Raw genomic sequence first — 22874 nt, 5'->3', positions numbered from 1 at the left:
TGTTTGTCAGAAAGTCCATAATCCAGTTGCAGAGGGAGGTGTTAATGTCCAGGTCGCCAAGTTTTGTGGTCAGCTTGGAGGGAATGACTGAGTTAAATGCTGAGCTGAAGTCAACAAACAACATCCGTACATACAGTATGTTTTGTTTTTGTCCAAGTATGTGAGTGCAGAGTGCAGCACTGTGCATACTGCATCCTCTTTTCTCCTATTTCTACGGTAGGCAAATTGGTGTGGGTCCAGTGTGGGTGGGAGGCAGTCCTTGAGGTGTTCTAGAACCAGTCGCTCGAAGCACTTCATAGTAATGGGTGTGAGTGCTACAGGGCGGTAGTCATTTAAGCACATCGGGGAGGAGTGTTTCGGTATTGGCACAATGGCTGTGGACTTAAAACATGTTGGCACAGTTGCTTGGGTGAGGGACAGGTTGAAAATGTCTGTGAAGACCCCTGCAAGCTGCTCTGCACATGCCCTAAGCACATGACCAAGAATGCCGCCCGGGCCAGCAGCTTTGCGTGCGTTTATCCAGCTCAATGCAGTGTGGACATCTATGGAGATGAGTTTGAGGGGTGGGTGGTTTGCTGAGTGTGTGATTTTGGTGGCCATCTCCTTGCTGTCACTGTTGAAGCGAGCATAAAAGTAATTTAGCTTGTTAAGGGAGGAGACGTCTGTGACTGTTGGAGAGGAGTTCCTTGACTTCTAGTCGCTGATAACCTGGATGCCCTGCCACATGCGTCGGGGGTCAGAGTTGGAAAAATGTTCCATTACCTTCAGCTTGTCGCACTACTTGGCATTTTTGATGGCCCTTTTCAGGTTAGCCCTGGATTTGCTGTAGGCCTGAGCGTCATCTGACCTGAAGGCAGTGCTTTGGGCTTTCAGCAGAAGTCGTACCTGCTTGTTCATCCATGGCTTCTGATTAGGGTATGTTGTGATGTGTTTTTCTGTTGTAACACTGTCAATGGTGGTGTTGATGTAATTCAGTACACAGGAGGTATAGATATCAATGTCCGTGTGAGAGCCACAGGCAGCCTGAGAAACAAACATACTCCAGTCCGTGTATTGAAATCTGTCCTGAAGTATGCTCCGGTTGGCCACACTTTGATGCTCCTCACTGATGGCTTCACATGGTTGATGAGGCGAGAATACTTAGGGGTGAGAAACAAAGAAAGGTGATCAGACTGCCCGAGATTGGGTGGGGGGTTCTCTATTTAGCTCTTCTTGTCATATAGTTGTATAGCACTGCAGTTTATCTTTGAGTGTGATGTATGAAACTGAAGTATTAGACGCTGTAGAATCTACATTTGTTATAGTATTTCGATTTTATCTATTTTATCAGTGAAGAAATTCATAAAGTCATTATTATTAAACTTGTGAGGGAATATTTAAATTGGGTGGCATCTGATTATTTGTTAATCTAGCCACTGTGCTAAATAAAAACCTTTTCAATAAGTTTGTGGATATTCTCGGCCCTGGCAGTTTTTAGAGCCTGTCTATAGCTGGACATACTGTTTTTGCACGCAATTCTAAAAACTTCCAAGTTATTTTTTCTCCTTTTTTGCACAAGACTACGAGTTTCTTTCTTGAGAGAGTGTTACTGCAAGTCCTAATGCATCATTTGTATTATCAACGGGAATGTTAAAATCTCAGACAATTAGTGCTTTATCAACTGTAACCAAAATGTCTGAGAGGAAATCTGCAAATTCTTTTAGGAATTCTGTATATGGCCCTGGTGGTCTATACACATTTATTTTCTGCTGTACTGACACAAGCTCGTGTTTGTATAACAGACACAGTCTTAATAGATTGGACAGCGCAAGTACTTCTATCATTTAAGCGGATAGAACAAAAGTCATCATAGCATCATAGCATATGGAGCGTAGCATCCTGGAGATGTTGTTCAACAGGAGTTCTGCTCCGATTCTGCTGAGGTGCAAGCCATCAGTGCGAAAAAGTCTAGGACTCTCCCAGAAAAGATTCAGATTATTAACAAAGAGCAGTTTCTATTCTCTATACAATGACAATAACCATTAATTTAAAGCAAAATATCTACTGAACCTTTCGTGTCCTCGTCGATACATGGGGAGTGGTCCTGATACGATGATAATCGCCGTGGCCATTGTGCTGCACATCGTTTTGATCAGGCTCCTGAAGTCCCTCTTCAGTGTCTCTGTCTGCTGCAGCGTGGTCTTGTTAACCCCAGCATGCAGCACGACCGCTCCAGGGCTGTCGTCGGCCGTCAGGATCATGGGTATCTGTGAAGAAAGAAAGCCTTTTGGCGGCGTTATGCAATTCTTCCCAAATAATGACTTAGACATGTAGGGGTGTGTTAGAATGAGCCATTTAAGGGGGTGTGGTTGACTCTTAACATTTATAAATAATATCTCTTTGGATTTGAGACTTTAGTCTTTGCAACTTTACAGATCTTCTTTATGCACCAAGAGCTTGTAATACTCCAAAGAGAGAGGAAAAATTTTAATCACTTCATATGACCCCGTAACATATCATTTAGCAAGTTCTTCAGGGATTCTTGATGGCTTGTAGGTGGTTTCTCTCTAGTCAAATTAAAAAGAGTCCAGTTTGGTTTCAAGATACAGTTTGAGTCGCTCAATTAAGGTAAGTATACATTGACAGATTTTTATTGTGGAAACTGTAGCCTAAATCTGATTGCTTAGAAGAGTGCCAGCACACTGAGGGCAATACTGAGAGTTAGAAGGTTTCTTCAAAACCTTGTCATCATTTGGAAAAGACAATCTAAACCAGCAAAAGCAAGTGTTCAGAAGAGAGCTAAGTGTCTTGTTCAAATGGAATGTGTTGTGCATGGAAATTATAGGATTAATTTATAAACAAACTAGAATATTGCACAATTTGTTACTGAATATTAATATTCATGGCATCCATTGAGGATGAAGCTAAGCTGGAGCATACCTCCCCACCACCACCACCACCCACCCACAAAAAAAATAAAATAAATAATAATAATAATAATAATAATAATAATAATAATAATAATAATAATAATTATATCAACATCCTCAATAAATTGATGTATCAATGCTATTTTTTTTTATTAAAATGGGGCTTTGGACGAAGTAGACATTCATACCACACTTCAAGAATTCATTTGAGTTGAGTTGCTGAGCATCTTCTGAAGGCACTAATGCTAATTAGAACTTTAGGTGAAGTCATGGCCTAGTGGTAAAAGAGTTTGACTCCTAACCCTAGGGTTGTGGGTTTGAGTCTCGGGCCGGCAATACCATGACTGAGGTGCCCTTGAGCAAGGCACCGAACCCCCAACTGCTCCCCAGGCGCCACAGCATAAATGGGTGCCCACTGCTCCGGGTGTGTGTTCAAGGTGTGTGTGTGCACTTTAGATGGGTTAAATGCAGTGCACAAATTCTGAGTATGGGTCACCATACTTGGATGTATGTCACATCACTTTATTAGAAAGTAAAAAAAAAAGCCACTCCTCTAATATATTAAACATTCAATTTATCCACATTTCTTTTGGTTGACCGGGAAGAAGATGGAAGCAGAATTACCTAAATAAGGTTGTCATGGAGATACAGAATTTTATCTCACCCATCTTTCTCATATTTGCCCAAGGATTATCGGTATCACATTGTAAAACACACACATCATCCCTTTGTATCAGCAAATCCTCATTAGAAAACAATGGACTGGCTGCTTTCAGCTAATGTATTTGTCACAATCGCCAGCGAGCTGATGTATTGAGCGCTGCCGGCTGCACTGCACTAAAGCTGTCCTCCTACACACTAAAAACACACACATCTATTAAGTTTGCTTTAGTGCTCTTTAAGTGATAACAATCATCATAAATCAGAATTCCACATTTCCCAGTAACTCAGCTTGGAGCAAGTGGACCCAAAAAGTCATTACAATATATAAAGAAATAGAAACCTCCACTGCATTGAGAACATTTGTCAAGATTTACACATTCATAACATTCGGCAAGCGCTGAAATACTGGATCATATAATGCCAGCTTTTGCATAAGAGGTGAGACAATGGGGCAGTCATGGCTTAATGGTTAGAGAGTCTGACTTGTAATCCAAAGGTCACAGGGCAGTTAATACACATACCTCAATATCACACCTGAGGTGAGACCCATGAGCAAGACCCCCAAATGCTCCCCGGGGGGACTGGTGAAATGCAGAGCATGAATTCAGAGTATGGGACACCATTCTTGGCTGCACGTCACATAACTTTCACTTTCAAATAGAGAAGCAATTTTCTAGGCCAAGCTTTGAACATTACAAACCTCAGCGAAACAGTGTTGAAATTAATTTAACATTATTTTAAGGGGAAAACTGCACAATTGAATTATCACTCATTCATCCATGTATGTATGTATGTATTAATTTAAAATTGAAATTAAAATGTAATGTTAAATGTTATTTTATTTATATTTATTTTATTGGCATCATTCGAAATAAAAATAAAAAACTGCTTTGAGTTTGTATATGTTTGCTTTTCCCTTCTATGACTATTGTGTGAGAGTTTTGTGATATTCTATTCAAGGTCACGTCTCTTTATTTATTTATATTTTTTATTTTTTTCATTTTTAGAGGGCTGTATTTAAAATGTGAATCAATATGAATCAATGTAAATTACTATTAACTCACACACACACACACACACACACACACACACACACACACACATAACACCACATTCAACCCCCAATGAAGCTTAATTACAAAGTTGATAGCACCCAGATTGATTACTTAGCTTGACAATCAAACATGGGAAGGAAAGAGAGGAAGCTGTGCTGTAATTGGCCATGAACATCGAGGAATAATAAATATTCATGCATGTTCTGCAATTGCAGCTCTCTTCAGGGCTAAAGTGGCTCTGCACACAAGTCTCTTTGCACCCTTCACATCTTGAGAGGGCATGTTGCCCCTTCTTCGAAATGAATAAGCCCAGACCAGATTTTATCTGTTGAGAATGCTTGAAAAGACTGATTTGATAACCTCCATCTCATCCACTCAAGTGTGCCATCTTCACATTTTCAGTCTCAATGATAATTTGGGATGATAAAGATTATTGGATACAAGTGTTCATGAAACACAGGTTGAAATTCATTAATTTGTCCGTTTGTTCGTTCATTCATTGTAAGCGACCAAGTACTAAATGTGCATTTATTAATATATTTATTTTTAAATTGCACTGTAAAACCCGACAAGTTAACTTAACTCAAACCGTTTGAGTAAACCGATTGCCTTGACTGTAATACCCGACAAGTAAACTTAACTCAAACGGTTTGAGTAAACAGATATCCTTAAGTTATGTTAACTCAAACCATTTGAGGAAACCGATTGCCTTAAACCGTTTAAGTTGAAAAAACTCACAGTTATGAGTACTCTGAACTTAATTCAGTTGAGTTCACTGAAAGAAGATATACATTGCAATTAAGTAATTAAGTGATTAATTGAGTGATAATTGAGTTTAGTGATGAACACCTGCTGTTAACAAACAGAATCAATGAAGAAAGGAGAGAAAGGAACTGCAGCTGACTTCAGACACAGCCTCACTCAAACCTGGCAAGTTATGTTAACTCAAACCATTTGAGGAAACCGATTGCCTTAAACCATTTAAGTTGAAAAAACTAACAGTTATGAGTACTCTGAACTTAATTCAGTTGAGTTCACTGAAAGAAGATGTACATTGCAATTAAGATTAACTAAGTGCTGATTGTTAATTAGTGATGAACAGCTGCTGTTAACAAACAGAATCACTGAAGAAAAGAGAAACACAAGAACTACTACAACTGACTTCACCTAGGTACAGGTTATCACCTTATGGCATTTCTTCTGGGCTTTTGAATTACAACAAATGTGTTGTAGAAACACATGGTTATAACAGCCAGAGGTAACGCAAAGACAGAAGTCAAGGGTCAAGAGCCCAACTAAAGCAAACACTGATCTCTAACATGGTTACTTCAAATGAAACAATAAATCAACATCTAAATCTTAGTTCATTCTCAATAAGATCTTCTGTAGACGTCTGACAGAAATAAAGTCAGTCTGGTTATTAATAAGTGGAGCTGGTGATGCTGTTTGTGGGGTTGTTAAATCAGATCTTGAGAGATTTCATGTATTTTATTTCAGTTGATTTCATCTAAGACTGTGTCTGAAGTCAGTTGTAGTAGTTCTTGTGTTTCTCTTTTCTTCAGTGATTCTGTTTGTTAACAGCAGCTGTTCATCACTAATTCTCAATCAGGACTTAGTTAATCACTTAATTACTTGAATGCAAAGTTTTAAAACTTACATGGTTTAAATCAAGGCAACCTGTTTACTCAAACGGTTTGAGGTAAGTTAACTTGTCGGGTTTTACAGTGTGAATTGTTAAAACTGAATTATGCTCTATACAATTAATGTGTGTCGTTGAAAATTCAGGGATACTGTGCCTTGGCTGCATTCTGCCAATACTGAGTCCTTTTGAAGAAAAGTGTGGTATCAAATTTAGAAGTAAGAAAATCTGCTAAATATGCTTAATGATGTTGCAGAACACAGTGGTACAGAAATTACATTTTTGTTGGCTAAAGTCTAGAAACCAGTTGCCATTCTAACACGTCTGGTTCTATCATCCTGAAGTCAAAGTTTTTTTTTACACAAAAATGTGTAAGAATCATAAACTTCTGTTGGTCGCAGAGCTTATTTTATGCAATAATCCAAAATCCAATGGAAAAATCCTAGTGGGTGTTTTGCTGACGAAATCAATGTGATGTGAACTTCCAGGTTGACCTACAAAAATATGTCATTACTGCAGTCATTTGTTTGTCCAAAAGTCATACTCCTGTATTATTGCAATGCTTTAGTGTATTGAAACAAAGCTTGGCATCGGCACTACAGTACATGCAGACAGTGCTTGAGCAGTTTGGGTCCACCTGGTGATCGTCTAGTGATTCTTTTTATCTTGGATAGGCCTCATTCAAATTTTGTCCAGTTTGGCTTAAACTTTCTTTCCTGGATACATTTTTCTCTCCACAAAGTAATCTGGTATTAGCAGCAGCAGTATTTTTTTCATGAATGCTTTTGTGTGCTGACTCTGTTTGTCGTTGATGTGGCTTTGTGTCATTAGCTCTGCTTGTGTGTTTGAAGCACAGAAGATAGGCGCCATGGAGAGAGTGAGCGTAGGTTCCATCGAAAGGTGACCTGCGTTGGAGTGTGAGCCGCTTCAGGAGTAAGTGCTAGGTTAGCAGTAATGAGGAAGTGGTCTGAGGTGTGCAGTGGAGCAACTGAAGAGTTGTCCACAGAGCAACAGTGGTGTAGATGAGGTCCAGTTGGTTGCCTAATTTGTGAGTCGCTGTAGTAGACACTTGCTTGAGATCAAATGAGGCGAGCAGAGTTTTGAAGTCAGCAGCCTGGGGTTTATCTAGGTGGGTGTTGAAGTCACCAAGCAGTACCAGAGGAGTACCATCTTCAGGAAAGTTTGATAGCAGCACATCCAATTCCTCCAAGAAGTTTCCCAATTGACCTGGGGGACGATAAATGACCACAAAGTGGATTTTAACAGGGTGGGTTACAGTAATAGCATGTGATTCAAATGAACCGTTACCTGTAGGTGATGGCTGAAGATCAAATTTCCATTCTTTTGATATAAGGAGACCAGTACCTCCACCCCTCCCAGTGGTACGAGGAGTGTGGGAACAAGTGAAATTAGTGGAGAGGGCTGCAGGAGTGGCAGTGTCTTCAGGTTTGATCCAAGTCTCAGTCAGTGCCATGAGGTTGAGACCGGAATGAGTAGCAATAGATGAAATGAAGTCTGCTTTGCTAACTGCAGACTGGCAGTTCCAGAGACCAACTGGAATAGAGAGCGTAGTAGAGGTCAGAGAGACAGGCCGTAGGTTTGTCAGACAGGCCTTCCTGTGATGTACGTAGCTTGCTCTTCAAGTGTTAGTAGTGGTAGTAGAGATCTGAAAGCACATAGTGACTACAAGTGTAAGAAATATTTGAGGAGAAGCTATACAAAAAGTAAAGAAAGGGGCAAAAAGCAATACTCATGTGCCCTGTCGGTGTCCTTGCTCGGTGGAGTTGCGCAGGTAGAGTCGATGGTCTTTACCCTCGTTGGTCTTCACACGAGGGCTGCTGCGACCGCTGCCACGAAACCTACCACTTTTGTATTTGCCTGATTACCTGTGATTGAAGTCAGCTGGCCACGCCTCACTATTTAGCAGATCGAAACTGGGCAGTCCCGCGATAGGCAAACGCAAAACCAAGCGCCGCTTTCAGCACGTATTTACCAGGGTAAGACACACACAATTTAAACCAAAAACTTTCCTAGCAATGACGATCACACAGAAGTCTAATGAGAAACCAAGACAAAACACTCACAAGTGCATGATGAATATTGAGTACTCCTACCCTGAGAGCAGTATGTTACACTAAACATAACAGTAATATGAATATTGAGTACTCCTGCCCTGAGAGCAGCACATATTTTAGTAAAATAATAGTAATATGAATATTGAGTACTTCTGCCCTGAGAGCAGCACATAGTTTAGTAAAATAACAGTAATATGAATATTGAGTACTTCTGCCCTGAGAGCAGCACATAATACACAAAAATAACAGTAATATGAATATTGATTACTTGTGCCCTGAGAGCAGCACATTTTTTGTAAAATAATAGTAATATGAATATTGAGTACTTCTGCCCTGAGAGCAGCACATAGTTTAGTAAAATAATAGTAATATGAATATGGAGTTTTCCTGCCCTAAAAGCAGCACACAGTTCATTAAAAATAACAGTTATATCGAGTACTCCTGCCCTGAGAGCAGTGCTAATGCTAATGCTAACACTAACTGACTGATGTAATGTCAAGGAGACACGGATGAGTACTTTTTCGCTCATTTCGGTTTCACAGACAGCGTGAAAACATTGGAAAAGCATGTTTTACTCCAGTTACCTCATAACCAGCTTTGCTGCAATTAACTGATGAAGCAGTCAAGTGAAAATGCATGATTATTTGTTCTGTGTATCTTTGTTCGCTAATTATCTTTTATGTTAATAATGCTGTGTCTAATTATCTAAAATGTAATTAGATTTTAATTTTTTTCATGAGAATACATGGTAAATTAACTTACCTTGCAATAAATGCCTCCCACGAAGCGTCAGTAACGTATCTGTCTGAAGTATTCCTTCCACAAGTTCAAATTTCCTGACTCCGCCTCTGCTTCAAATTCATTGGTTGAATCTGTTAACCAATCACTTTCCTTTCTGCCCTCAGAACATGTTTGAGTAAGTAATACCCCCCTCTGCTACTTTTGCGATCTGGACTTGCTTGTTTGTTTTAAAAAAGTCATGACATTTGCCAAGTATGGTAACCCATACAAAGAATTGGTGCTCTGCATTTAACCCATCCAAGTGCACACACACAGCAGTGAGAAGTGAACACATACACCTGGAGCAGTGGGCAGCTATATATCCAGCAACTGGGGGTTCAGTGCCTTACTCAAGGGCACTTCAGCCATGTGTATTGAAGGTGGAAGAGAGCACTGTTCATTAACTCCCTCCCACCTACAACTCCTGCCAGCACCAAGACTCGAACCTGCGACCTTCAGGTTACAAGTCCAACTCTCTAACCATTAGGCCACAGCTGCCCTTAATTTTTTAAATATAAAAAAGTCATATTTTTAGGACCCAGGCAAAACAAAAAAAAGTCAATTCACGTCTGTATAATAGAACACAAAAGAAGAAAGTTCAACACACTTTAGCAATAAAAAAATAAGCACAAATCTTCATCTAGAGTAATTTTTGCTAATTTGTATGGTTGAATTGGATCATTGAAGGTCAGCAGCTTAGACACTGATTAATAAAATGGGATTAAATATATAAATTATATTTGTATTGTTTAACATTTAATTATTGCGAGTTTGCATCACATTCTGAGTTGCATTTTGCTGTTTTTATTCTTTATGAGGAATACTGAATCGTTTTTTTTTTTTTTTTGCGAGTGAGATTAATGCATTAATCTCATTAGTTAATGCTTTTTCACATTTATTCTAGAACTACAGTGACATCTTACCCCTGCTTTCTCTCAACATGGGGACAGAAGAGCTGTCAATCAATAAATGGGAAAAAAGTAACTGATGTTACTTATTTGAAAAAGTGACTCAGATATTTTAGTAAATTAAAAAGTAATGCATTACTTTACTTGAAAAAAATGTAATCTGATTACATACCTCGCGTTACTTGTAATGCATTACCCCCAACCCTGTGTGTGTGTGTGTATATATATATATATATGTATGTGTGTGTGTGTGTGTGTGTGTGTGTGTGTGTGTGTGTGTGTGTGTGTGTGTGTGCAAAAAGAATGCATGCTAAATGTGGTAATATGGAAAAGTAAGTATTGACTGATTGATTTTATTGGTTTTAAGTAATCTGACTAAAAATTGTATTATTAGTTTGTATTAGTAGGAGAAGTAGTAGTATGATTTCTGTAGATTTAAGTGTATGTGTGATTGTGATGTACTTGTATTTGCATAGTGAATATTAACATACACATTTGTGTAGTTTATTTCTGGCAGCACACAGTTTCCTCTGCCTTTGTTTGAATGTCCTGAAAACTCCAGACTCGTGGAGTAAGATTAAGAGATTAAGAGGGTGTGTGGAGGCCGGATGGCTGCTGAGACACTTTGAGCTTCAGGTGTTTTGAGGAAGAACCGTGAATAAGAAACAGTTCTCTGACGTCTGTAAGTGTGAGTCTGTGGACAGCTAAGTTTCTCTGCCTCTCGCTCTCATTGGCTCTGAGACAGACCATTTGAAACTGTCAAATGACCCTGAAAAATCACCTCATCAGGAAGGAGAAGAAAGGAGAAAACAGACTGTTAATGAGACCCATACAGAAATCTAATAAATGTCACGTATTGCCATATTTAAGTGATATTGTCATATCATTCCCCTATAAGGCAATGTATTTTCCACAATATGCAATATGTAAATTATTTGGGTAGATGAAAATTTTTATTTTATAACACATATAAAATCCTCATAATACAATTTGTATATGTACATTTTAATAATATCCATATGATGATTTTTCATAGGTAATGTGAATTTATTCTGATTTTCATGTTATTATAAGTACTGTCCAACCATTTATTTCAGTGGGAAAAAAATTTATGTTTCAGAATTTATTTAATGTAATCATGTATGTAATCAATACGATATTGCCAAAGCTTGGAATATATGTTTAAATCAAATATCAATAAATATTAATTAAAAATATAATTATCAAATATTATCAAATATAATAATCAAATAAATACATATATAATGCAATAATAATAATAATAACAATAATAGTGCCTTTTTAACAAATTAGAATAAATATTTTCATCTTATTTTTTTTTTTTATATATGTATATATTATATATTTACTGACATGATATATATGTGCATGACAAATATGTCCAAAAATTTATTAGACATTTATGGGCAGATTTTATTCAGGACTTAATGAAGTCCGCCGCCCACCTGCTATAGGATTATTTCAATTTCAGTTTCCTAATGTGGATTACGTTCTGAGAGAGATTGCTTTGGCTGGCAGCCTATAGCTTCTACACAGAGCAGCAGATCTTTGAAGAACTCGGAGACAAATCAGCTCACCACATCAGCACAGAGAGCAACCAGAACACCATCACCTTCCTCAGGACAGCCAGGAAACTATATGCTTTGAAGAAGTGTTCATTATATAGTTGCTAGGACAGCAAACTTTATACATTTCATTGTGTAGCTGTTGCAAAATATTTAGTTAGTTGCAGCTGCTGTTCTAGAGCTGTAATCGGGCCATAAAAGTTTGGCCCGACAGGACCCGAGCCCGACAAGTACATTTAAATTGACAGCTTTTTAAAAGCCCGACCCCGTTTACAGCCCGACATTATTCACATGTGCCCATGCACAGCTCTTTTGCCTTTTGTCAAGAATGAGTCATTTATACATGTTTTAACGTAATTTATTCATAACTAGACTAGACCACTTAGAAGTTGGAATAAAGAAATAAGAAAAGTCCTCTGTGACATCTTAACATCTCAGCACTCCAAATAGGCATAGGCTCATTTAGCCTATAAATAGACCAATAAAACGAGTCTTTATTTTTACAAATTAAGATAAATTAAGATGGGTATTTGGCTATAACGAAATTAAGATAAAGGCTCCGCCGGATTTGCTTCGCCACTAGCAGCTGACATTTAATAAAAGAATGCCAAGATTAGCGTGAATACTCTGTCCACATTATGCATTTAAAACTAAATGAATATGTAATTATCATTTGAAAAACCTTAACTCACAGAGATTAGGCTAGGCCTACATGTTTTTGTGGAGGAAAATGATTGAATCCACTGTAGATGTCTTCAGCGCGTTCCTGTGTTCACTGATGGTGCGTCATTATTCACTCATTATTCTCATTATAAACATGGTCAAAACTTTTCCACACCTCAGACTATGCTTTAGTTGCTGGTGCAACCAAAACGTAATCGCCAGAGGCAAGCCTCCGTTACACCTACTCAGCATCCATTTTCGCATCTTTCTCGCGCTAATCGAAACCCATCACATGACCGGAGCGCAAGCCCGAGCCGAGCCCGCGTAAGATGATATAAATTAAGACCGAACCCGACCGATCGGGCAAAGATCTTAAGCTCTATGCTGTTCAGCTGCTGTTTATATAAATTTCATTAGAAATAAAGATGTTTTAATTGTGAATATATGTATTTATTGAGATTGGTATTGGAAAAAATAAAAATAATACTGTATATAAGCAACTTAACACATTACACATATAGTGAGGGTTTTTTTTTTTTTTGATCAAAAATATTAAATACTATTACATTTTTATGTGTTCTATTTTATATATTCTATTTTAATATATTTAAAATAAATTGTGATTGTCTGTGTGTGTGTGTGTGTGTGTGTTACAACAATGGTTAATTTAAATACATTAATAAACAGTGCACCTAACATGTGTAACATATAGGCATATTAGCAGTTGTAAAAGAATATTTGTGTTTTTAAATATAAGAAAAAATAATCTATAAAAAAATAAATATTTGACAGGGCATCTTGACAGAAGCTTAACTATAAATAAATATCTTCTATCTTGGGCAGCAATATTTTTAGTAACTTCCCGTTCATTAATAAAACCAGCATTAGTTTTGGTGGCATTATTCATTGGCATTATCGTATTCTCAGAGGTATCTGTTAAAGGCCCATATATTCAGGAGTCTGAGGAGAAGGCCACGGCTCTTCTTACACTTGAGCAGGTGAGTTTATGAATCTATGGATCTCTGAGAATCTTCATGAATCACTGCTATATAAAACCAGTGTGTTTGTCTCGAATGCAAACAATTGACCATTGACAAATCCGTGCAAAATGAACAGGCTTAAAGGTACATTGACTCCAGATTTGTATTTGCTTTTTGCAAGGAAATCTGCCGACAGCAGCCTGGAAGAAACGCATTAGCATCGATATGAAAACAGCGCTCGCTTATCAAATATGTGATCTCTACAGAGAGCAAAAATATTTCTATGGATATTAGCTTAACAGTTCAGCTGTTTCTTTGCTAAAGTGAATCTTTGAAGTGAATCTCAGTTATGGTGTGTTTCTCTGGTCATGTGTGTGTGCGTCCTCAGTTCTGCAGGCCTGGCTGTGGTGTGTGTCGCTGTGGCCTTGCTGGCTTCCTCACGCCGTTCCTCTGGACTGCAAAGACGAGACGGGATCACTCACCCAGTGTACATCAATCTCTCAAGAGCAACTTCTGGATCGTGTCATCCAACATGCAGAGCTCATCTACCGTGTCTCTGAAGAGTCCTGTACTCTGTTTGTGAGTGTACCATCTCTGTCTGATCTTTATTATTCACTGGAGGTCTTTATACTGTGAAGAAAGAGAGAGATCGAAACATACTTCAATCAAGAAACATTTACTTGAGGCAAAATTACACGACATTCAGTCATGTTTTCTGAAAAAAAATATAAAAAAATAAAAAAATATGTGAACTTAAGCCTTAAACAAAAAAAAAAACAAAAAAAAAAAAATTATATTTTGCTTACTTGGTATTTTTGTCTTGTTTTCCAGTACAAATATCTAAACACAAGAAAAATAATCTTACTTTTTATAAATTTTCTTTAGAAATATTTTTTTATGAATTCTAATGATTCTAAATGTCTCTTGATTTAAGAATCGTTAGATATTTGTACTGGAAAACAAGACAGAAATGACATACCAAATGAAGTTGAATTATAATTTTGACAGTGTAGTTTGCACATGAATTAACTGTTGCTAAATGTCTGCATTTTTTTTTTGTCTTAAAGAAATATATAACACAGAATCAGATAAGAAATGTAATTTCATCTCATCAGCTGAGATATATTATTAACCAAAATGATAGCAAGTTTTCTTTCATTTAATCTCATTATTTGGTTTCATTTAATCAACAGTGCTTCATTATTGCCGGCTGTGTGCATGACTCTGAATTAATGAGACTGTAATCTTAATGAATAATCAGACTTATTATAAACACTGTGAGATGCCTATCAGTCTTCTTTGATTATTTTATCAGTCAGTTTTATCAGTCTTAGGTAGATTGTCTTCTCGCAGTGGGAAAACTTGCAGAGAATGATGGTATAATTACATTTTTCACCTCAGATTCTCCAAATCTGTTGTCTGAAGTGACATATGTGAGAGATATATATTTTATATATTAAATTAACTATTGGCACTGCAATGAAAACCTTAAATTAGTCAAATCTCAGAATCAACTGCTGCCTAAATGACCCATCCACATCTAAAACAGATAAACTAAGATTTCCAGATCTTCATGATCCATGTGTCCTACAGGAGGATATGTTCATCCCGTACCCTCTGCATTTTTTGAGGAACCATGGAGGAAACCTGTGCCACAGCAAACCCTTCCCAATCCCGGGCTCCAAGAGTGAAATTCAGCAGATATCGGTGAGGAGATGTTTCATTGATTTTATACTGGATATATAAACTAGCATTGTAAGGTGAAAAGCCTTATTGACTCAAGATGTTTCAGCCCCCAAAGGGAGGTTTAGATTGCTTGCAAGTAACAGTTTTTCTTTTCTTATCTTTTATTCTTTTTTTATTTGTTTATTAATGTGTTTTTTTAACATTAGCAAACTATGTGTATTACATTTCTGTGAATGTGGAGATGTATGGTGACATTTCAAAGTACACATTAAGTATGTAAAAAAATAATATCTTAATCAGTATTTTTACCTTTTTTTCACCCCAGTAATAAGTATCTAAATATGCTTAAAACATAACATCATAAGTGATAGATTTGATTTCAGAGAATACATCTTGAATTAGCTTTATTTTTTACCCACAGACTGAACCCTGAAAAAAAAAAAAATACACTTCATATATATATATATATATATATATATATATATATATATAGCATCATTTGTCAGCTGCACATCCATGATGGGAAGCTCTTGTTCCACCACATCCTAAAGCTGCTCTATTGGATTGAGATCTGGTGACTGCGGAGGCCATTTGAGTACAGTGATCTCATTGTCATCTTCAAGAAACCAGTCTGAGATTATTTGAGCTTTGTGACATGGTGCATTATCCTGCTGGAAGAATGCCTTATGCTGGAATAGCAGTCATTTATTCCGTCATCACCAGGTGCTGATAGCTTGTGCGCACAGTTGAGACCTGAAAAGCACACGTTGATATCTGTGTTTAAACTAAACTCACGTAAGCTTTGCCAGTTTAAACATTTAAGAGCCAAAGGTCGCAAGCTCACAAGCGCAGTGAGAAGATTTGTGCATGCGCTCATCCAAAGCGCGTAAACCCACGCCATATACATACATATATATATATATATATATATATATATATATATATATATATATACATCTTAAGATATTAAGTAATGTATATTACTTATTGTAAATAAATAAATAAATATGGCGGTGGGGGGGGGGGGGGGGGTAAAAAATAATATTGTTTGTTTTCTCTTTGAATTAACTTTCTTACTCTCATCCTATGGCAGATTTGTAAGGTTTTTTTTTTTTCTCATCCATCCATGCATGTCAGTACAGATTAAGTCTTTCACTGGAAAACTGATACTTGAACCATGTGTTCCAGCTCTGAACAAATGAGCTCTGCCTAACGGGTATTGTGTGAAAGTCTGTGACGACAGGCTGTCTTGTTCATCTAATGCACTACTGTCTGACAGCTCTTTCAATGAAGAGACTAGTATTTCTTTACAACAAAATTGCCTCTGTCACCAAATAGGCTGTTTACTTTTCAATAAACCAATTAATCCATCGGCTGAAATAAGTTTAATCATTTCCTGAAAAGTGCTTTAGCTTCTTACTAGTTAATGAGTCTTGTCACACCACCAGTGTACACAGCCTAAGTAGACCCTTCTTTTCGTTTGATTTAGATGTTTTACAGTCTCTGAAAATTCTTCTGCAGCTACAGTACAGAAAAACTGTTGCACAAATATTGAAAATGGGTTATGTCCTGTAACCTCGCCTTCACCGGGAGGTTGTGCTTATTTATGAAGTAGTCTTGGCTGCTGTATTCACAGTTTTTCATCCGTTTAGAGTTTGAAGTCTGTAAATGGGGTCATTATTTATTTATATGATGAATTGTTTGTTTGTTAATACTTGAGATCAATGCCTTATATATAGAGAGAAAGAGAGAGAGAGAGAGAGAGAGAGAGAGAGAGAGAGAGAGAGAAAGAGAGATGATTTTTTATGGCTTTTGGTTATTTTTATTTCATTTTTATTTTAGTACATGAAGTTAACCTAAGAGAAAATTAGATATTTTATCTTATTCCAGCTAAATTGTATTATATTTCTATGTTTTATAAGAAATATATTTGAAATATATTTATTATATTTAAATTGTATTTTCAGGAAACACAGGACGAGATGTAATGCATCCTTTTAAGTGCAAGCGCGTACCAGGAGAATATGCTTGACCTTGGCAGTGTAGTTGTCACAGTGAAGTTTTCAGGTGGGCATCCTTCCTTGATGGGTGGTCCGAGGGACACATCGTCAGTAGTACACCTCAAACTTCATAGGATGTTTCGGCCATTATAACTAGACATCCTCGGTTGAGGAAGGCCCTACGGGGGGTGATCAATCCCCGCAGTGTATCCCCCCAATCACCCAATCAAGCTGGAGCCCAACAAGAGTCTTGTCTCTTTATCCACAGCCACTGGCTGCTTCTCTCAGCTGCCTCCGACATTGCTTTGATGGCCTGGCGCAGGCTCTGGCCTCTGATTCCCAGGTCTCCAAGCAGTCTGGTGGTAGACACCGCCACAAAACCTCTGCACCCCACCTCCACTGGACGGACTTCAGTTTTCCATCCACGATCTTGTGCTTCAGCAGCTAGCTCAGCATAGCGTAGTTTTTTTCGCTCGTATGCCTCGTCCACTGAGTCTTCCCAGGGTACAGTGAGTTCGATGATGAAGACCTTCTTCAGAGAGGGGGACCAGAGAACTATGTCAGGCCTAAGTGTGGTGATTGCAATCTCTGAAGGAAAAACTAGCCGCCGTCCAACATCCACTAACATCTTCCAATCACAGGCCCCTCGAAGTTGACCATGCTCCAGAGAAGTGGGCCTGCACCTGGCTGCCTTTGCCCCCATGCGGACAAAGTTGATCTGCAGTGGATTGGGTGCTGATGGTGGTGGTAAACAGTTGGAGGCAGTCCGTTTGTTTTCCAGGGTGGCTGCAAGGATCTTAAGGACTTGGTTATGACGCCACGTATAACGTCCGTCCCTGGGTGAGGCTGACTCCACATCCGGTCAGTATGTGCTTGAGAGAACCTGGCCTGGAGCAGAGGGCACATCCTGGATCTTCTCCCAACCACTGATGGAGATTGCTAGGTGTTGGAAGAACATCATATGTAGCCCTGATGATGAAGCTGATTCGCTTTGCTTCCATGCTCCACAACTCCTTCCAGCTGATCCTCCTTCTCTCTACACTCTCCCAGCGTGTCCACTGTCCCTGTTTACCAAGGGAAACTGCCTTGGCCCACCTTGCTGCTTCTTCCTGCCGGTGTATTTCCTCCACCACCAATTTCCTCCGTTCGTGTGCCGTGGCTGTATTCCAGGCTGGTTGCCTAGTTGTTAGCCCAAGGCCTCCCCTTCCCTGCTGGACATGCCCCACTATGTCCGCAAGTCTGAGAGCTGCTGCTGCCTCCTCCACAGCACTAGCTGGTCTCCATTTGCGGCCCGCCACCAAGGTTGGTGTGTTGTTTCTCACCATAGCATCACGAGATTCAATCAGTGTCATCTGAAGTCTTACTTTAGCACACTTGAATTCCTCTGTGAGACTGGTGAGGGGCAGTTTAAGGGCACAATCTCCGTAGAGGCCTATGGTGGTAAGGCATCGAGGCACTCCAAGCCATTTCTTGATGTAGCCTGTGATTCCTCTTTCCAACTTCTCCACTGTTGAGATTGGGACTTCAAGAATGGTAAGGGGCCACAGCACTCGGGGAAGAAGGCCAAACTGTAAACACCAGGCTTTCAATCTTCCAGGGAGCTGAGTGTGGTTAATGGCCTGGAGCCCATTTCTGATTTCTTTCCGCAGCTGCTGTACCTGGTCCTTATCCTTCAGGCTGGCATCATACCACCTTCCAAGGCTCTTAATAGGCTGGTCAGAAACTGTTGGGATGGGTTCTTCTCCAATGAAGAATCTGCAGTCAGAGAGCACTCCCTTGACAATGGAGATGCTCCGTGACTTTGATGGCTTTATCTTCATGCGAGCCCAGCTGATGTTCTCTTCCAGTTTTCCGAGCAGTTTCCTGGTACATGGAGCAGTGGTGGTCAGAGTAGTGATGTCATCCATAAAGGCTCTAAGGGGAGGAAGGCGTGTGCCCACATTAAGCCGCTGCCCACCGACTACCCATTTTGATGCCCGGATGATTACCTCCATTGCCATTGTAAAGGCCAGGGGTGAGATGGTGCATCCGGCCATGATGCCAACTTCCAAGGATTGCCAAGATGTGGTAAAATCGGCTGTGGTAAAGCAGAACTGCAGGTCTTGGAAGTAGGATTTAACCAGGGTTGTAATGGTGTCCGGAATATGAAAGAAGGTGAAGGCGGCCCACAGAAGCTCATGGGGCACTGACCCAAAGGCATTAGCCAGGTCCAAAAAGATGACATGGAGGTATTTTTTACTCGCCTTTGCAGTCTGAATTTGGTGCCAGATCATGCTAGAGTGTTCCAGGCATCCAGAAAAGCCTGAGATTCCTGCTTTCTGTATTGATGTATCAACATACTTATTTTTTGAAGGTATTCGGACATCCTTTTAGCAATGACGCTAAAGAAGATTTTACCCTCTACATTTAGTAAAGATATTGGCCGAAACTGGCTGATGTTCTCCGCCGCCTTCTCCTTTGGGATCAGGACCCCTCCTGCCCTACGCCACACTTTGGGCACCATCTTCCTTTGCCACACTGTTCTCATGAGCTTCCAAAGAAACCTCAGGACATGTGGCGCGTTCTTATATACCTTATATGGGACTCCATTAGGACCTGGGGCTGATGTCGCCCTTGCCCGTTGTACTGCCTTTTCCACTTCTCTCCAGGTCGGAGGACCAGTCTCCATCTGATGTTCTGGAGAGTTGATTGGTGGGATGTCTGGTGGAATGGTCATCCGTTCATGCCGTCTTGGATCAGAGTGTGTCACTTTCAGGTGTTCTTCCAGATCTTTCCTTGCTACCTTCAGAGATCCACTTTTCTCTATAGTGAAAAAGCTTTTTAGAAACTTGAAGGGGTCTTTGTAGAACTGTGTTCTAGATCTTTCTTTTTTTCTTCTGCGTTTCCGTAGATTCTCTGCTCTACGGAGAGATGCCAAACGATTTTTGATGTCAGCTTGAAGCACCTCAATACCTTCCTTTTCCCTCTCCAAAGCTTTTTTCCACTGCTTCCGAAGTTGCCTCCTCTGTTGGATGAGGCGCTTGATCTCTTGTTGCCTCCTGGAGGTTGGTGCAGTTTGAGACCTTTTCTGGCTTTTCCCTTCTTGTATACCAAAGCGTTCGGCTCCATATCTGTGGATGATGTCCCCCATACTCTCCAACTTCTTTTCCGTTGTGCCTTTAAGTTGCTCTAGGGTCAAGGACAAATCACTGTTGATTGCCTCCCACTGTTTCTTGTCGGCAGCAGCTGGCCATTTCACTCGTGGTCTGTGCCCAACCAACCTCCTCTCAATCGCGGGTCTGGAAAGTTGGGTGGGATTCTCAGATGTTACTATCTCTTTGCTTGAGGGTACTTCCTCCGTTATAGTGGTGCTGATGCACTGCAAGCTGTGGTTTAGGTCCGGTTGCTGTGCTTCATTCGACTGACTAGACTCCTTCGACAGAAGGTGATCAATGCGAGGCCCCTGTCTCTGGTTTCCCACACACTTTCTCTTCCCCTGGTGAATCCTCAGCCCATGGTATGACGTAACTTTCCTCCATCCGCAGGCACATATCTGGAGTGTGCGGTGCGCTGCTGCAGATGTAGCCACGACAGTTCCTGTGGTGCTCTCCTGGTATGCGCTTTTTCTACTCGTAGTCGATTCCGGTCCAGGGTCTGTTTCCATAGTGTCAGCCGATGAGTCTTCTTGCGCCCTCGCTCTCGCAGACTCTGAGGGTATTTTCTTCTGTTGTGTTTTCGTAGCCATAGCGGGCGTTTCCATATGCTAAAAAGCTCTGGAAACTACAGCCACGGGGAGCTAGCCCATGACGTCCCATTGGGGTCTGTTCCCTCCTGCCAGCTGTCTCTCCATGCCATCACAAGGACTTTCCCCTGTTGTCAGCTGACCTTTCTCAGCGACCACTGGACTTGTCCAGATATTTAGATTTCAGGAAACACAGGACGAGATGTAATGCATCCTTTTAAGTGCAAGCGCGTACCAGGAGAATATGCTTGACCTTGGCAGTGTAGTTGTCACAGTGAAGTTTTCAGGTGGGCATCCTTCCTTGATGGGTGGTCCGAGGGACACATCGTCAGTAGTACACCTCAAACTTCATAGGATGTTTCGGCCATTATAACTAGACATCCTCGGTTGAGGAAGGCCCTACGGGGGTGATCAATCCCCGCAGTGTATCCCCCCAATCACCCAATCAAGCTGGAGCCCAACAAGAGTCTTGTCTCTTTATCCACAGCCACTGGCTGCTTCTCTCAGCTGCCTCCGACATTGCTTTGATGGCCTGGCGCAGGCTCTGGCCTCTGATTCCCAGGTCTCCAAGCAGTCTGGTGGTAGACACCGCCACAAAACCTCTGCACCCCACCTCCACTGGACGGACTTCAGTTTTCCATCCACGATCTTGTGATTCTTGTATTATTATTACTATTATTATTATTATTATTATTATTATTATTATTAACTAATAACCCTAGTCTGCATTACAATAAGGACAACACACATCCTAAAATGTGCATCATAAAACTTTAAGGTCAAGGTGACGTAATCAGCTTTTATTAGCGGCATGCAAACTGGAATTGTGTATACGTTTTCTGCTGTTTAGGAATAATAACTCATCTTGGTGAATTGGTTGGATGGATTCTAAACACTAAACATGCTTTGTTGGTGTGTAAATGTGGGCGATTGTTTGTTAATATATTCATGTTTCTAAAGTCAGAGAGTTCAAGTGAGTTGTTTCCGCAGCTTAGTAATAAATGTCTTCTCCTTTTGGACTGGAGAAGATGTTCTGAAAGTTACAGTATGTTATCCGTACATCAAAATTTAAAAAAAAAAAAAAAAAACTCTCGACTCTGGTGTGTTTTATGCAGGATAAATGGTTGCTTCACTCGGTCCTGATGCTGGTGCAGTCTTGGATGGAACCCCTGATCTATCTGCAAACTACTCTTAATCGTTACGATGACGCCCCAGATGCTCTGCTCAACAAGACCAAGTGGGTGTCTGATAAACTGCTCAGCCTTGAGCAAGGTGTGCTGGTCCTCATCCGCAAGGTAAATCAATATCAACACAGCGTCTCATAATGCAACTGTGCCAAGCAGCATTTTCACTCCAGTTTCTCTCCAGATGTTGGATGATGGGATTCTGACGACCTCGTCCATCTTCGAGCACACGTTGACCCCATACAATGAACAGTCCCCAGAGATGCTGGAGTCCATTCTCAGGGACTACAACCTGCTCATCTGCTTCAAGAAGGACGCCCACAAGATAGAGACCTTCCTCAAGCTACTCAAATGCCGTCAGAGCAACAAGCTCAGCTGTCTTTCCTACTAAACATGCATTTCATATTTTATTTTATTTTATTTTATTTTGAAGAAGAAGAAGAATCTGAAGTGTATTCTGAATTGGCAGTAGTAACCAAAGTTAGCAAACCTTTAATGACACTTCTTAGAGTAATGAGCCATAACCGGGTTTCTGGCTATTTATTGTATATTAAAAGGAACAGAAGAAGATGCACACTGCTCTCACACATAATCTGCATACTGCACTATTGATTTCATCCGTTCTCTTCTGAACTTGAGTTTGTATGCGATACGGATTCCTCATAGTCTGTCAGTGTCTCTCCAGGTCTCTGGTGTGTAATTTATGTAAGTAAATGTATGTTATCCTCCAGTGTTGTAGTCAAATTATCCAGCAGTAATTTGCCATCTAGACAGGATGAGGTGAATATGGCTAAAGTTAGTGAATCACGGTTTAATAGTTTGGCTCCCTCGCTGTTATGCCCTTTTTCTGAGCGTTAATTGACTGTTATAATTATGACCAGAGGGTAGGAAAGACAAACAAACAGGCCTGTTAAAAATGTTAATGAGGTAGTGGTTCTCTAAAGCTCTGTCTGTAACCAACGGCCATCTCGATGGCAACAGTAGCAGTGTGTTATTAAAGAAAACCAGCACAAGAGACGGCCATC

The 22874-nt window shown here is 39.9% G+C and overlaps 1 protein-coding gene across 1 annotated transcript; it reads left to right on the top strand.

Moving 5' to 3' along the window:
- The first annotated feature begins 474 nt into the window (after nucleotides 1-474).
- Nucleotides 475-22541, top strand: LOC132155492 (somatolactin-like). The gene is made up of 7 exons (XM_059564293.1): nucleotides 475-570; nucleotides 976-1146; nucleotides 2136-2242; nucleotides 13606-13837; nucleotides 14852-14965; nucleotides 21781-21960; nucleotides 22034-22541. The coding sequence occupies exons 1-7, from the start codon at nucleotides 475-477 to the stop codon at nucleotides 22238-22240; spliced, it is 1107 nt and encodes a 368-aa protein (XP_059420276.1). The 3' UTR covers nucleotides 22241-22541.
- Nucleotides 22542-22874: the final 333 nt, after the last annotated feature.

Source organism: Carassius carassius, chromosome 13 (assembly GCF_963082965.1).
Source record: "Carassius carassius chromosome 13, fCarCar2.1, whole genome shotgun sequence".
Taxonomy (NCBI): domain Eukaryota; kingdom Metazoa; phylum Chordata; class Actinopteri; order Cypriniformes; family Cyprinidae; genus Carassius; species Carassius carassius.
Note: the sequence above shows the minus strand (reverse complement) of the source record. Positions and strands in the feature narration are given on the sequence as shown.